We start from the raw sequence: 15,383 nt of genomic DNA on the forward strand, positions 1-15,383 counted from the left end.
GCAATCATGATGGTCGTGCAGTTTGGTCTTATTACAAATACATAAAAAAAACTACTGAAACAACCCAAAGACAATTTGAAAACACAGTTTAGTTAATCAGATTCAATAGCCAGCCATGCCAATCAACATTTTTAAAGGGACAAGTTATTTTCACTGCCAAACCAGGAGGGTGCTCCACCATTTGAGTGTTTAAAAGCAGTTATGGAATTCAGAATAGCATGCAGTGAGACCTGGTGCTGTACATGTGTGAAGAATGTGCTCATCTTAAAAAAATGCTTGCCGAATAAAAACAGAGCTTAGCAAAATACCCCAAATTCTGTCTGCTGGACTTTGCCATTGATTCTATAGTAGGCTATAGAGGACCAAATATTTAATATGCATAGACAGCGCACATTAAAGCGGAACTGTAGATAGAAAATAAACACATTGTTTCACTTACCTGGGGCTTCCCCAAGCCCCCAGCAGCTGTCCTGTCCCGCGCCTCCACTCTGTCGTCGCCGCTCCGTCCCGTACCTCGACTTGTAATTCGAGGCCAGCGCAGCCCTGCCAAGCGTATCCTTTCTTTGCGTTCCCCTCTGCAATAGCGGGGAACGCGAAGAAAGGATACGCTTGGCCAGAGCCACGCAGGCACAGTGGCCCGCCGGCGAAACCGAAAGTAGCTGTCGGCGGGAGAACGGAGGCTCGCCGAGAAGCGGCACGGGACAGGACGGCTGCTGGGGGCTTGAGGAAGCCCCAGGTATGTGAAACAATGTGTTTATTTTCTATCTACAGTTCCGCTTTAAGTTAATTTAGACTTAACAAGTTATGTAAATTACGTAACACTACATGCATGCATCACTTATGTTGCATGTATAAATTAAATTACACAAATTGTGTAACTCGTTATGTAAATTGTGTATATCTCAGTAAACGTAACGTGCGCAGTCTACACATGTTAAGTTTACCATTCTTTTGTGAATATAGCCCTAAGTCTCCAGTGCTACAAATGTCTCCTTATAAAGGTTTTTAGTAGTCTAACTGGACCAAAAGGTAGCATGAAAATGAGAAGCGCAGAAGTAGAGCATTCAGCACAAACGGAAGACCAATGTGCCAGCAAACAGATAAATAGGTCTGCCACTTGGTCGACCAGCTGCCAAAAACACTAGATGTATGGGTAACTTAACCACATTAAAGCGGAATATAACCCTGCATTTCAACTTTTCTCTAAAACATTATTTACAGCATATTATATGCAAAAAGCATTTTTTTTTTACTAGACCAGCATTGGAAGGGTTAAACACAGAGGTTTTAAGTTCCGTGCAGACGTTCAGATAGTTACATTCTATTTAGTTATATGTATATATTTAGAAATGTTACACACTCTTTGGCTGCCCTTCAACTCCTTCTCCTTGAGAGAGATGAGTCACAATAAACACTTAGATACATTTGTGTAAACAAAAATCTCCAGGGACTTTAAAGCCCTGTGTACCCTTCCAATGCTGGACTAGTAAAAAAAAAAAATGCTGGTTGCATATAATATACTGTAAATAATGTTTTAGAGCAAAGTTGAAATGCAGGGTTATATTCCGCTTTAAGGACTGCAGTCATAAAACCCCTTAAGGACCAAACACTTTATTTCCATTCAGACCACTGCAGCTTTAACGGTTTATTGCTCGGTCATACAACCTACCATCTAAGGGCTGGTGCACACCGAGCGGCTTTTTGGGCGTTTTCAGATCCGCTTGCGGCTGCGGATCTGCTTGGTCAATGTATCTCAATGGGGTGGTGCACACCAGAGCGGCAGGCGTTTTGCAGAAACGAAAAATGCCTGGGTGAGGCATTTTTTGGATTTCGGATGCGTTTCTGCCTCAATGTTAAGTATAGGAAAAACGCAAACCGCTCTGAAAAACGGCACTTCAGAGCGGTTTTGCAGGCGTTTTTGTTACAGAAGCTGTTCAGTAACAGCTTTACTGCAACAATATATGAAATCTACTATACTGAAAACCGCAGCAGCAATCCGCAAAACGCTAGCAAAACGCCTCATAAAAAAAAAAAAGCGTTTAAAAATCTGCTAGCATTTTGCGGATCTGTTAGCGGGTTTTGGTGTGCACCAGCCCTAAATGAATTTTACATCCTTTTCTTATCACTAATACAGATTTCTTTTGGTGCTATTTGATTGCTGCTGTGATTTTTAGTTTTTATTATATTCGTCAAAAAAGACATGAATTTTGTCAAAAAAATGTTTTTTTTAACTTTCTGTACTGACATTTTTCAAATAAAGTAAAATTTCTGTATACATTTTTGACCAAATTTATTGTGCTACATGTCTTTGATAAAACTTTTGGGTAAAAATTATAGCATTTACAAACTATGGTGCAAAAAGTGAATTTTCCCATTTTGAAGCATCTCTGACTTTTCTGAGCACCTGTCAGTTTTCATGAGGTGCTAGAATTCCAGGATAGTATAAATACCCCCCAAAATGACCCCATTTTGGAAAGAAGACATCCCAAAGTATTCACTAAGAGGCATGGTGAGTTCATAGAAGATTTTATTTTTTGTCACAAGTTAGCGGAAAATGACACTTTGTGACAAAAAAAAAATAAATAAAAAAAAGTTTCCATTTCTGCTAACTTGTGACAAAAAAAAAAAATGAAATCTGTCACGGACTCACCATGCCCCTCTCTGAATACTTTGGGATGTCTACTTTCCAAAATGGGGTCATTTGTGGGGTGTGTTTACTGTCCTGGCATTTTGGGGGGGTGCTAAATTGTAAGCACCCCTGTAAAGCCTAAAGGTGCTCATTGGACTTTGGGCCCCTCGGCACACCTAGGCTCCAAAAAAGTGTCACACATGTGGTATCCCCGTACTCAGGAGAAGTAGTATAATGTGTTTCGGGGTGTATTTTTACACATACCCATGCTGGGTGGAAGAAATATCTCTGTAAATGAGTTTTTTTTTTTTTTTTTTTACAAATTGTCCATTTACAGAGATATTTCTCCCTCCCAGCATGGGTATGTGTAAAAATACACCCCAAAACACATTATACTACTTCTCCTGAGTACGGCGATACCACGTGTAACACTTTTTTGCAGCCTAGGTGCGCTAAGGGGCCCAACGTCCTATTCACAGGTCATTTTGAGGCATTTGGTATCTAGACTACTCATCACGGTTTAGGGCCCCTAAAATGCCAGGGCAGTATTAGGAACCCAACAAGTGACCCCATTTTAGAAAGAAGACACCGCAAGGTATTCCGTTAGGTGTATGGTGAGTTCATAGAAGATTTAATTTTTTTGTCACAAGTTAGCGGAAATTGATTTTTATAGTTTTTTGTCCACAAAGTTTCATTTTCCACTAACTTGTGACAAAAAATAAAATCTTCTATGAACTCACCAGACACCTAACGGAGTACCTTGGGGTGTAGTCTTTCTAAAATGGGGTCACTTGTGGGGTTCTTATACTGCCCTGGCATTTTAGGGGTCCAAAACCATGAGGAGTAGTCTGGAAACCAGATGCCTCAAAATGACTGTTCAGGGGTAGAAGCATCTGCAAATTTTGATGACAGGTAGTCTATGAGGGGCCGAATTTTGTGGAACTTGTCATAAGCAGGGCGGCCTCTTAGATGACAGGTTGTATTGGCACTGAAGTGCAGGAAGCGCAGGATGTTCTCAAATCATGACCTGGACATGGCAGCAGAGAACATGGGCATGTGATGTATTGGGTGCGTAGACCAATAAGACCGCAATACATTCTTTTTCACTAGACCCATGTTAAGGAGGAGGTCCCAAAAAAATGTTACGTTGGGAAACTTGGAAAGACTTGGAAAAGGCTGGGCATAGTAGCTTATTGAATTGGCGGTTGCGTATTGTGTGGCATAACGGTTGGTCTCAGCCACAATTAAGTTGTACCAGCAGTGATCAGAAAAAAAAAATTTCTGTCACTGCGGTGGGGCAGGTTAGGGTTTGGCCGGGTGATCAGAAGCCCGCAGGGGGCATATTAGGGCCTGATCTGATGGATAGGAGTGCTAGGGGGTGACAGGAGGTGATTGATGGCTGTCTCAGGGGGTGATTAGAGGGGAGAATAGATGCAATCAATGCACTGGGGAGGTGATCGGAAGGGGGTCTGAGGGGAATCTGAGGGTTTGGCCGAGTGATCAGCCTAAGGGTCTGATCTGATTGGTAGCAGTGACAGGGGGTGACGGGGTGATTGATAAGTGATCAGTAGGTGATTACAGGGGAGAATATATGCAAGCAGTGCACTGGCGAGTTGATCAGAGGGGGTCTGGGGGGCTATTTGAGGGTGTGGCGGGTGATTGGGTGGCTGCAAGGGGCAGATTAGGGTCTGACTTGATGGGTAGCAGTGACAGGTGGTGACGGGGTGTTTGATGGGTGATTGATGGGTGATTAGAGGGGAGAGCAGATGTAAACAAAGCACTTTCGGAGGTGATCTGAGGGTGGGTCTGCAGGCAATCTGAGGGTGTGGGCTATCCACGGTTTCTTGAGCACTATGATCAGGTGCCCACAAGGGGCAGGTTAGGGTCTGATCTGATGGGTGGCAGTGACAGGTGGTGACGGGGTGATTGATGGGTGCTTGACAGGTGATCAGTGGGTGATTACAGGGGAGAATAGATGTATACAGTACACGGGAGGGGGAGTGATCAGGAGCCCCCAGGGGACAGTTTAGGACCTAATCTACAAAATAGCGTTGACAGATAGTGACAGGGAGTGATTGATGGGTGATTAGGGGGGTGATTGGGTGCGAACAGGGGTCTGGGGGGTGGGCAGGGGTCTGATGGGTGCTGTGGGTGATCAAGGGGCAGGATCAGTGTGTTTGGGTGCAGACTAGGGTGGCTGCAGCGTGCCCTGGTGGTCCCTCGATCACTGGGACTACCAGGGCAGGAGGCAGCCTGTATAATACGCTTTGTATACATTACAAAGTGTATTATATGCTTTCCACGAGGCGATCAAGGAGTTAACAACCCGCCGGCGCTTTGGAGCGGCCGGCGGGTTGACGTCGCGGGTGGGTGGCGCCTATTGCCGGTGGATGCGCGCGAATCACAGCGCGCGAATCACAGCGCACGATCCTCGGCCAGCTAGTGTCCCAGGACCCGATGCCAATTGGCGTTACGTGGTCCTGGGCGTGCCACTTTGCCGCCGCACATTGGCTATGTGTGGTCGGCAAGTGGTTAAAACTACTCTCATCTAATCTCTAATTCATACATTGATATGTATGAGATTACATGACTTTCTACAATTGCCTTTGCGACAACCACCAAATCTTGTGCTAATCATTATTAAAACAAACTTTTCCCCACCCGATATTCTTTAAAGCTGCCCATACACCTAACGATTTTCGATCACTGTGATTGAATCTGCTGGGAAATCGTTGCGCAAACGCTGACAGAACAGTCGATTTCTGTCCGAAATCAATCGTTCCCATCGATCCGTCCGTGCGCAAGTTTTCCCTCGATCGCCGACGGGTCGGGAGTGCGACGATATCGGCGTTCGAATGCCCGACGACCGCCGCTAGCGGCAATACATTACCTGCTCTGGCCAGCGCGACTCCCCCTCTGTGCCCACAGCTTTTTCTCCGCCCTGGGTCCCGGATCGGCTTCTGCTTCATTGAACTTCCTGTCCCGGCAGGAAGTTTAAACAGTAGAGCGCCCTCTACTGTTTAAACTTCCCCCGGACAGGAAGTTCAGTGAAGACAAGCCAGCCAGACCGGAGTCCAGCACGGAGAAGAAGCTGCGGGGACAGAGGATGAGTCGCGCCGGCCGGAGCAGGTAATGTACGCGGGCATGGGCAGCGGCAGCACCACCACAGATGGTGATCGGTTTCATGCTGAAATCAATTCACAATCTGTTTTCAGTAAAGGCAGCCATACGATCCCTCTCTGATCAGATTCGAGATTCGATCAGAGTGGGATCTATCTGTTGGTCGAATTTGATGGCAAATCGACCAGTGTATGGCTACCTTAAAGCACAGTTCTCCAACCCTGTCCTCAAGGCCCACCAAAAGTGCATGTTTTGCAGAAAACCACACACATGCACAGGTGAGGTAATTAGTGTCTCAGCAGAGCTGATTAACTACCTCTGTGGATTTCCAGAAAACATGCACTGTTGGTGGGCCTTGAGGACAGGGTTGGGGAACACTGCTCTAAAGTACTTATAAGTACAAATTGTTGCTCAGATAGGAATCATGACAATGCAGTCAATATGAAGAATGTAACACAACTGGAATGACCACATTTGAATTTTCTTGACAATGCCAAGCCTAGGCATTTAATAGTTTTACAAAAAAAAAGTCCAACAGAAAACTGCAGCTCCAAGTATCTTAAAATATTTCCACAGCTCAAATTTTAAAGTGAACTTGAGGTGAGAGTGATATGGAGGCTGCCATAATTATTTCCTATTAAACAATACTAGTTGCCTGGCAGTCCTGCTGATCTATTTGGCTGCAGTATAGAACTGAATTACACCAGAAACAAGCATGCAGCTAATCTTGTCAGTTCTGACAATATTGTCAGAAACCCCCGACCTGCTGCATGCTTGTTCAGGGTCTATGGTTGAAAGTATTAGAGGCAGAGGACCAGTGGGGTAGCCAGACAACTGATATTGCTTAAAAGGAAATAAATATGCCAGCCTCCATATTATTCTCACCTCAGATTCTCTTTAAATACTGCTCAAATGAACACCATGCTATTTAAACACATGCATATGGATTATAAAAAAAAAACCAAAAACTACCCCATACAAAATAATTGCACAGCAACCAAGCAACAGAATATGCCACATGCTTTTTGGACACTGTGCGATTTAGACACTGAAAAAGCCAGAAAGATCAGCAGGGTGGCAGTTATTAGAATTAAAAAGGTAAAGGGAATGACATTATCAGCAGAACATGAAGTGATAAGTGCTTACAACTGCTGCCATATTTCTTTCCTTTAACACTGCCAATTGCCTGGCTGTCCTGCTGGTTTTTTTTTTTGTTTGTTTTTTTACAGCTTTTGCAATGTCTAAATAACACACCTTTAAATAGCATGTGGCCACATTACTTGCACACCAACTCTGGATTAGTAGTTTGAAGTATCAGAGGAACAGGATCCAAAGGACATCCAGGAAACTCGTATTGTTTATGAAGAAAAAAATATATGGCAACCCCAATTTACCTTACAGTACAGGGTCACTGCCATGGCAATATCTGATTCCACATTCACTCTCAAACTATCTATTCACTCAATAACCACTTCTTACTGTAGTCTTAAAATATGTTCCATATCCATACTCTTCTTCATGAGTGAAACTAATAAAATGCCAGTAGTACATGTCTTTATAATATCCAGCTTTCTCTACTGTAATATCCTATTTGGTTGTCCAAAGAACAGGCTGGCACCACTTCAATCCATTCTGGACAATGCTACTTGATATATTGGACTATGTTCTTGCTACTGAAAGGTTACCCTTCTTTGACAAAACCTCCACAGTTCAAACTCTGAATTCAAATGTACAAGGCTTTGTATAATCAGTCCCCTCCAAACAGATTCTTGCTTTTTACCAATTATAAAGACAACATGACAAGCAGCACTGAGCACTGTAGTATAGGTCACTACAATGGCACCAAAAAGAATTGGGGGGGGGGGGGGGGCTAAAAGAAGGGAAGATGATTGCATGCAAGTGTACATTAAAATGAACACCATAGACTGGAGCCTATCGCATACAAATGATCACCACTTCAGAATACTGTCACAAAAAATAATGTGCCTGCAGTGGATTTTTCATAATGGAACACTCAATTTACATGCAGTGGGTACAGTACTCCTGAAATACATTTTATATGCATTCATTAGGAAAACTGCAAAAAGAAATGCGTACAAAAACACAAAAAGCATAGTGAGCACAGGGCCTTGATGCCATGAATGTATGCATCCAGATAAGAAGGTAGCTTTTGACTGCTTGTGACCAGTATTGTTATCTATATGAAAAATCAAAGCCATCTTGCATAATACTGTTATATCCAGTTCAATCTGCTTGAGTAGACAGACAGACCCGACCCTGACCTGAAGGTACAAAAAAAAAAATTACCTTATTCAGGTGGGATGCTTGAAACAATTGTAGAAAATAAGAGTAGTCTAGTAGGCAAGGTGCTAAAGAATAAAAACTAATAAGTGCACAGAATACCCCAATAAAGAAGCATGATACACAATATCTGACTCTCAAAAAAGTATGTAATTTGAAAGGCCAGCAAAAATAAAAAAAAAAAACTAACAGAGCTTTGTATTCATTTTTTTTCCACCACTGCACTAGTCAGTATTCATGTAAGGATGTAACAACAAAACATAAAATAGTTGATCATAGACCTTGGAATATCACAGCATAAACAAAATTAAGCAAAACCGGTGAAAATGTGCTTATCAATCAGAAGACACAAACACATATGCGTGCACACTGGTAAGTATTATACAGAGCATTAGTTCACATCAACGAGCTGCTATGTTTTATACTCAACACTCATGCAGAACTGGCACCCATGCGCCTACCATCCACTTCTGGATCTGTCCCCATTTTCTATCATGGGATCGGTGACTGAGCTAGAAAAAGCAATACTTGCAAATAAGAAGCATAAACAAAAATTCAGAATATACTAACTATATAGAAGCATGATTTAAATACTTTAAAAGAAAAATGTTGCTGCAATCATTTTTTTTTAAATGTTCTAAGGTCATTAAATGTTAACAGTTTTTAAGGACAACCGAGGTGACATGTGACATGATGAGATAGACATGTGTATGTATAGTGCCAAGCACACAAATAACTAGGCTGTGTTCCTTTCTTTCTATGCTATTCTATGATTCAAAACTCCTTTCTATGCCTGAAGAGTTAAACATCAGGTATGCAAGTGACAGTTTCTGTCTGGGTCGGGAGCGAGTCGGACTGGGTCAGACTATAGCATAACCATCACTGATAATTACAGCCATAAAATACTTTCATGTCAGTAATTGCTTCGGAGAGCAGGAAATACATAAAAAGGGTCAATAATTCATTCTGTAGATTTGAGCTCTTGCATACTTCAGTGAATGTGTCATTGAGCAGAGACAATGAAACACTAAAAACTTTAAAACTAAATATAACTATAAAATAAAACTGAGGGATATCTTAAAAAGTCCTTTTCAGGAGGAGGAAAGACAATAGTTTTTCTCATAAGTTTATTTTCACCAGATGTCCTTGAAAGCAAAATGTATGTTATGTAAATGTAGGTATCTTTGAATTGAAACAAAGACCACACTTGACTGGTCCAATTCCAAGTGGCATACATTTACATAAAATTAACAAAATATGGCCTCAAACACAATTATAAGAATCCTCTTGACCATATCTAGTGCTTTTGAAATTACAGTAGCAGTTAAAATATGCAATCATTAAGTCCATGATATGTTGCATTAGCAAAATCCTGAGTTTGATACTGCAACTAATCAATTACATTAATTAAATATAAAGATTACTACTAGCTTTAGGTCAAATTATTTACACAGCAACAATCAATGTCCAGTTCCAAGCACAAAAGTTTACCAATTCTCTTATCTTACTTTATTAAAGGAATACTGTAGGGGGTCGGGGGAAAATGAGTTGAACTTACCCGGGGCTCCTAATGGTCCCCCACAGACATGTGCCCACTCACCGATGCTCCAACCCCACCTTTGGTTCACTTCTGGAATTTCAGACTTTAAAGTCTAAAAACCCACTGCGCCTGCGTTACCGTGTCCTCGCTCCCGCTGATGTCACCAGGAGCGTACTGCGCAGGCACAGACCATACCAGGCCTGCACAGTACGCTCCTGGTGACATCAGCTATTAACGCTTTTGGGCCCGTTTCCACTGTTGCGACGCGATTTCGCCGGCTTCCCGACGCTTGTAAAACGCATGCGGATGCGTTTCCGCATGCGTTTTTACCCGCGATTTCGTGTGCGATTTCGCATGGCAGGGTGCCATGCGAAATTAACCATGACTCTGCCAGGGCAAAATAACATTGAAAAAGGTGCGAAATCGCACGCGAATCGCGGGTAAAAACGCATGTAAAAAACGCATGCGTTTTTCCTATTAAATACATTAGCGGCGATTCGCATGGATTCCCGACGCAGGCGAATTCTGTGGGTCCCGTCGTGCAGATTTGGCCCGCCGCCAAATCGCTCCCGCACGCCGCACATATGGAAACAGCCCCGGCCACTTCAATGTACCAAGCGAATCCGCATGTCGGCGCCGCATGCGGATTTGCTATGGTGGAAACGAGCCCTTTCTGATGCCAAACTAAAATACCTATCCCCCCACATGAAACTGACTTAAAATGAAAAACAATGGAGAAGCAGACAATGCTTATAACCTCTACATGACATGTAACATTAAAGTAGCCTGCAATATTTCCCTTCACTTGTAACTGTACGGATGTTGATACATGTAAGACAGCTAAATTTCCTCCAATGTTGCTATGAGATGTTAACTTTTTTTATTAATCATAATTAAAATTAAAATACAAAAAAAAAAAAAAAAAAAGTAGCCTGCAATATTGAGTGAAACGCATGGTGGTGGCCTATATTGCTTCCTCCTAAGTGTCCACATGCTGCTCATTATCTTTGTGGTCCATACCATTCCCCATCCTCCAAGTATTTGACTGGATCCTTCCGAAAACTTTTCCTGAAGTTTCCCCAAGTGGCACCATGTGATTCAGAACTGCGCAGGAACAAGTTCTGAACCAGGTGCACACAGCGAAAGTAAGCAATCGTCCACAGGCACTTTCTTTCATGGCGCATGTTGAGTTTGAAGTTCAGAATCACCCTATGTTCGTACAAACTTCTGGGAGGCAGGGGAGATAAGAGGACCAGGGTCGGGGAATGGGAGGGACCCTGACGACAACAAGCAACAGCTGGAGACTCAGGAGGAGGTACTCTAGCTCACTTTGGGCTTCAATCACTATTTTATTTCCTTGATTCAGGGCTACTTTAACCTTAACAAATACATTTGTTATTTTAATCTATGCTTAGGCTAGGTCCACACTTGTTCGGTCCAGATTGGATCCGTTTCAAACGGATCAGATTTTGGTAATTTCCCCCTCCGTTTTTTCCAATATAATGTATTTGCAGCATACGTTTCCAGTCAGTGGAAACGTATGCCGGGGTTGCGAACTGGAGAAGAAAGCAGCCAGGACTGGGGTGGCAGCGGATGGCGGGGTAGCTTCCCTTCCTCCCTCACTTGGGTCCCCCGTCCCCGCTCCCCTCCAGCTATTTGCGTAAAAAGTTGTTAACATATAATATAGGCAGCGAGCGGGGACATGCTTACCTTCTTCTCTTGCGTTCCACCACTCGCCGCTAGACTGCCTGCATTCCTGTGGCAGCATTGCAGGAAGTGATGCGGCGAGCGGAGGAAGTAAGAAGAGAAGGAAGGCTCCATTTCTGTGTCCAAAGCTGCCTGTGTAGAGGGGGATCTGTTTTCCTATTAATTTTCACTACCCTTCCGTGTATTCGGGCTCTGTGAAAATCATGCAAATCCAGACCGTCCGTTCAGTTTCTCAAAACTGATCCCCCTGAACGCAGATGGATCCGTTTTGAAACTGAGTGTAGGAGGATGCTATTTTTAACATTGGTATCCGTGGCTCAGTCTTTGATCTAGGCCAAAAAACGGAGTCACGGATAAGTTTTTAAAGCAAATATGAACCTACTCTTAGTCTAAATAACTTTTCATTAATTACTAAAGACTAGGGTTGCAACTGTATGAAAATCCACGGTCTGATAACCGTCTAAAAAACACCACAGTATGACGGTATCACCGTGTACTGTATTATACAATTTGAACCCGGGCCTCCCCCTTACTTTAAATAATGTGCGCCCCCCCCCCGCCCCCCCAGTATGGAAGCCAAATGTGCCCCACTTCTTTGGCATACCTATGATTCAGGCGCCGGGAGATTTGGGCGCAGGGTAAAGCTGTATAACAGTTCACCATGCTCCTGCAAAAGTCCTGGTGACATTAAATACTATCCCCCCCTCCAGGTCGCCCTGGATAGTGGTGAAAGATATAATTCGGCTTTCAGCTATTGCTGGTAGCCAAATTACAGTGTTTTTATAGTAATTTGTGCTGTCTTCACGCCGCCCAAATTACTAACTGAGCGCCGCTATAGCTGTAATTCCTATTACCGCCTATGGCGCCACTGGCTGCACCCAAATCTCTGGCGCTGTTTTTATAGCGCTCCACTCCCACACCCTCCCATATGAAAGCCAGGTATAGGTGTCGCCTGTATAGCTAGTTAGGTATAGGTGCCTCCAGTATAAGTAGCCAGGAATAGGTGCAGTCAGTAATAGGTGGCCGCAGTATAGGTAGCCAGGGATGGGTGTAGCCAGTATTAGGTGGCCATAGTATAGGTAGCCAGTAATAGGTGGCCGCAGTGTAGGTAGCCAGGGTGGGTGCAGCCAGTAATAGGTGGCCGCAGCATAAGTAGCTAGGGATGGGTGTAGCCAGTAATAGGTGGCCGCAGTATAGGTAGCCAGGGATGGGTGTAGACAGTTCTAGGTGGCTGCAGTATAGGTAGCCAGGAATGGGTGCAGCCAGTAATAGGTGGCCGCAGTATAGGTAGCTAGGGATGGGTGTAGCCAGTAATAGGTGGCCGCAGTATAGGTAGCTAGGGATGGGTGTAGCCAGTAATAGGTGGCCGCAGTATAGGTAGCTAGGGATGGGTGTAGCCAGTAATAGGTGGCTGCAGTATAGGTAGCCAGGAATGGGTGTAGCCAGTAATAGATGGCCGCAGTATAGGTAGCCAGGGATGGGTGAAGCTAGTAATTGGTGGCAGCTGTATAGGTAGCCAGGGATCGGTGTAGCCAGTAGTAGGTGGCCACGGTGTAGGTAGCCAGGGATATGTGCAGCTAGCAAAGATAACCAGGAATAGATGTGTGCAGTATAAGTAGCCAGGATAAGTGCCCGCAGTATAGAGAGCCATGTGGGGTGAAGGAGGACGTAGCGGCGGGGGTAAACACATACTTACTTGCCGGGGGTCCTGCACACGTGTACTTCTTTCTTCTTCCTGTTCTTGCGTTCCATCTCCTTGTAACAGTGACCAGGGTGCGCGGTTACAGGGAGATGGAACGAAAGAGCGGGAAGGATGAAGACGTAATTAGTACACACGCAGGACCCCGGCGAAGTGAGTAAGTGTTTAACACCACTGCTGTTTGTGCACCTGCTGTTGTGTCACCCCCAAGGATTACCATGCACAATCAAACTGCGGTATACCGTCATACCAGTAAATCGCGGCAATCCTACTAATGACAGTGTTATTCAGACGTGTAAAATGTAAACTATGAACCCTTTTCTGCCAGTATAGTAAGATGTTTATAACATACCCAAACCCACCACGTACAGCTGGCATTCACAATTTATCCATTATTTAAAGGGAATCTGAAGTCATGTTAAAACGATGGTCTTGTTCACATCTACTGCATTTTTCTGTTTGTGGAGGGGGGGACTTGGAGCCACTGAATTGCTTTCCATACTTCCTTTGGAGTATTGTAAAATGTTAAAATGTACTACTAGGTATCAGGAAGCATTTTAATGTTACAAACTTGATTGGTAAATGTGCAAAAATGCATACATGAATCAAGTTTATCATATGAATGAAGTCTTACCCAATCTATGACTCCAGTTCAGCCCAAGCAAGCTGATGTTCATTGTAATACAATAATACAATACAATAACATTTCTATAGCGCTTTTCTCCCATGGGACTCAAAGCGCTTAGGCTCTCTCAGATTCAGTAATTAGTAGGATGCGGTATTCACACAACAAAAGTTATATTTCTGCAAATGCCAAACTGAACAGGTGGGTTTTCAGTCTGGATTTAAACACGTCCAGGGATGGAGCTGTCCTGATCTGTTGAGGTAAGGAGTTCCAAAACGTAGGGGCAGCATGACAGAAGGCTCTGGGACCAAAAGTTTCCAAGTGGACTCTGGGTATGACTAGATTATTAGAACCTGTTGATCTGAGAATGCGGGGATTGCTACGCAGCTGCAAAATATCTTTCATGTATCCAGGGCCTAGATTATTCAGGGATTTAAATGTCAGTAGGCCATTGTAGAGCAAACAAAATTGACAGGTCAGAATCTAGATATCATTACTAATTCCACTTGTGCGATTCCTTTCCACGCTGGCCTGAGCACATTGAAGTTTGTTTAGCAACTGAGGTGGCCTTGCATTATAGGCATGGCACCTATGTCACAATGTGCCACAGTGCATTGTGATGTTGCACAGCGCATCAGTGTACCCATCAGACCATGCTGTCTATACACTCTGATGCATCTGCATATCACACACGGATATGCATTGCTGAAATCCACTCCGAAATGTGGCAATCTGCTCAGTAACTGAGATGGGGACTACAAACCTGCATGTTAGTGGGTGCGGTCCACAGCAGAAAGTGTTACCTCATCTATGTCGCTGCCTCTCGCCAATCTGCTGCATGCTGCTCTCCATCTTCCAGACACTTCCACCTTCATAGCAGAGCTTCCGGATGAGGAGGCAGAAGTGTAAGGAAGATTGAGAGCAGTGTGAAGTGCATCAGTGAGAGGCAGCGCCAGAAGTTATCACACTCTGCAGCCTGCTTTACTAACAAATACATCACACTTGTTCAATGTTGATATTTAAAACGTTGCCCCTTCATAACTTTTGCTCTGATACTTATATCAGCTTCTGTGCCAAATCTTGACTGATGGCGATCCATTCTCACCTTGTTAGTGCTTGGAGTTCATGAACTAACTGTATGAGACTACATATTCAAAGAGAACCCGAGGCAGGGTTCTCACAACGAAATCCCCATACAGAGGCTCGGTCTGCCTACAGAGCCCAGCCTCTGTTGCTATTTAGATCGCCCCTAAATCCCCCCAGCGCTCAGGGAGACCCCATAAATCACAGCTGCGCTGTGCGGGCTGTGTTTACCTTTGTAACGTCAGTCTCCGCTCTCCCCCGCCTCCTGCAGAGCTTTGGTTCACGCCCACGTCCCTTCCCTCCAATTAGTGGGGAGGGAAGGGACGCGGGCGGGGACCGCAGCGATGCATGAGGCGAGGGAGAGCGGAGACTGACGTTACAAAGGAAAACACAGCCCGCTCTGACAAGCTGCGTGTCAGCAGCCCGGCTGTTATTTATGGGGTATTGCAGAGTGCAGGGGGGGGGGGGGGGCTTAGGGGCGATTTAAATAGCAACAGAGGCTGGGCTCTATAGACAGACCCAGCCTCTGTATGGGGATTTTATTCTCCGAACCCTGCCTCGGGTTCTCTTTAAGTGTCCTAATGGCCAATTAGATTTTAATCCACAGATCATGGGCAAAATAAGATCTTGCAAGCTAGCCAAAGAGCTAACAGTCTGCAGACACAAAGGCTTGCACCAA

At 44.2% G+C, this 15,383-nt stretch overlaps 1 protein-coding gene across 29 annotated transcripts in view; it reads right to left on the bottom strand.

The window, feature by feature from the left end:
- The window catches only part of LRRFIP2 (LRR binding FLII interacting protein 2), a 192,870-nt gene that overhangs the window by 94,065 nt on the left and 83,422 nt on the right, over nucleotides 1–15,383 (bottom strand). For 19 of the 29 annotated variants that reach the window (XM_068236563.1, XM_068236560.1, XM_068236547.1 and 16 more), the window contains one exon: nucleotides 8,512–8,562. The exons of the other annotated variants lie outside the window; for them this stretch is intronic. In XM_068236563.1, the coding sequence (XP_068092664.1) occupies nucleotides 8,512–8,562 (51 nt within the window). The remainder of the gene's footprint in view (nucleotides 1–8,511; nucleotides 8,563–15,383) is intronic. 29 annotated transcript variants of the gene reach the window in all.

The sequence above is a fragment of the Hyperolius riggenbachi genome, chromosome 5 (genome assembly GCF_040937935.1).
Source record: "Hyperolius riggenbachi isolate aHypRig1 chromosome 5, aHypRig1.pri, whole genome shotgun sequence".
NCBI lineage: Eukaryota > Metazoa > Chordata > Amphibia > Anura > Hyperoliidae > Hyperolius > Hyperolius riggenbachi.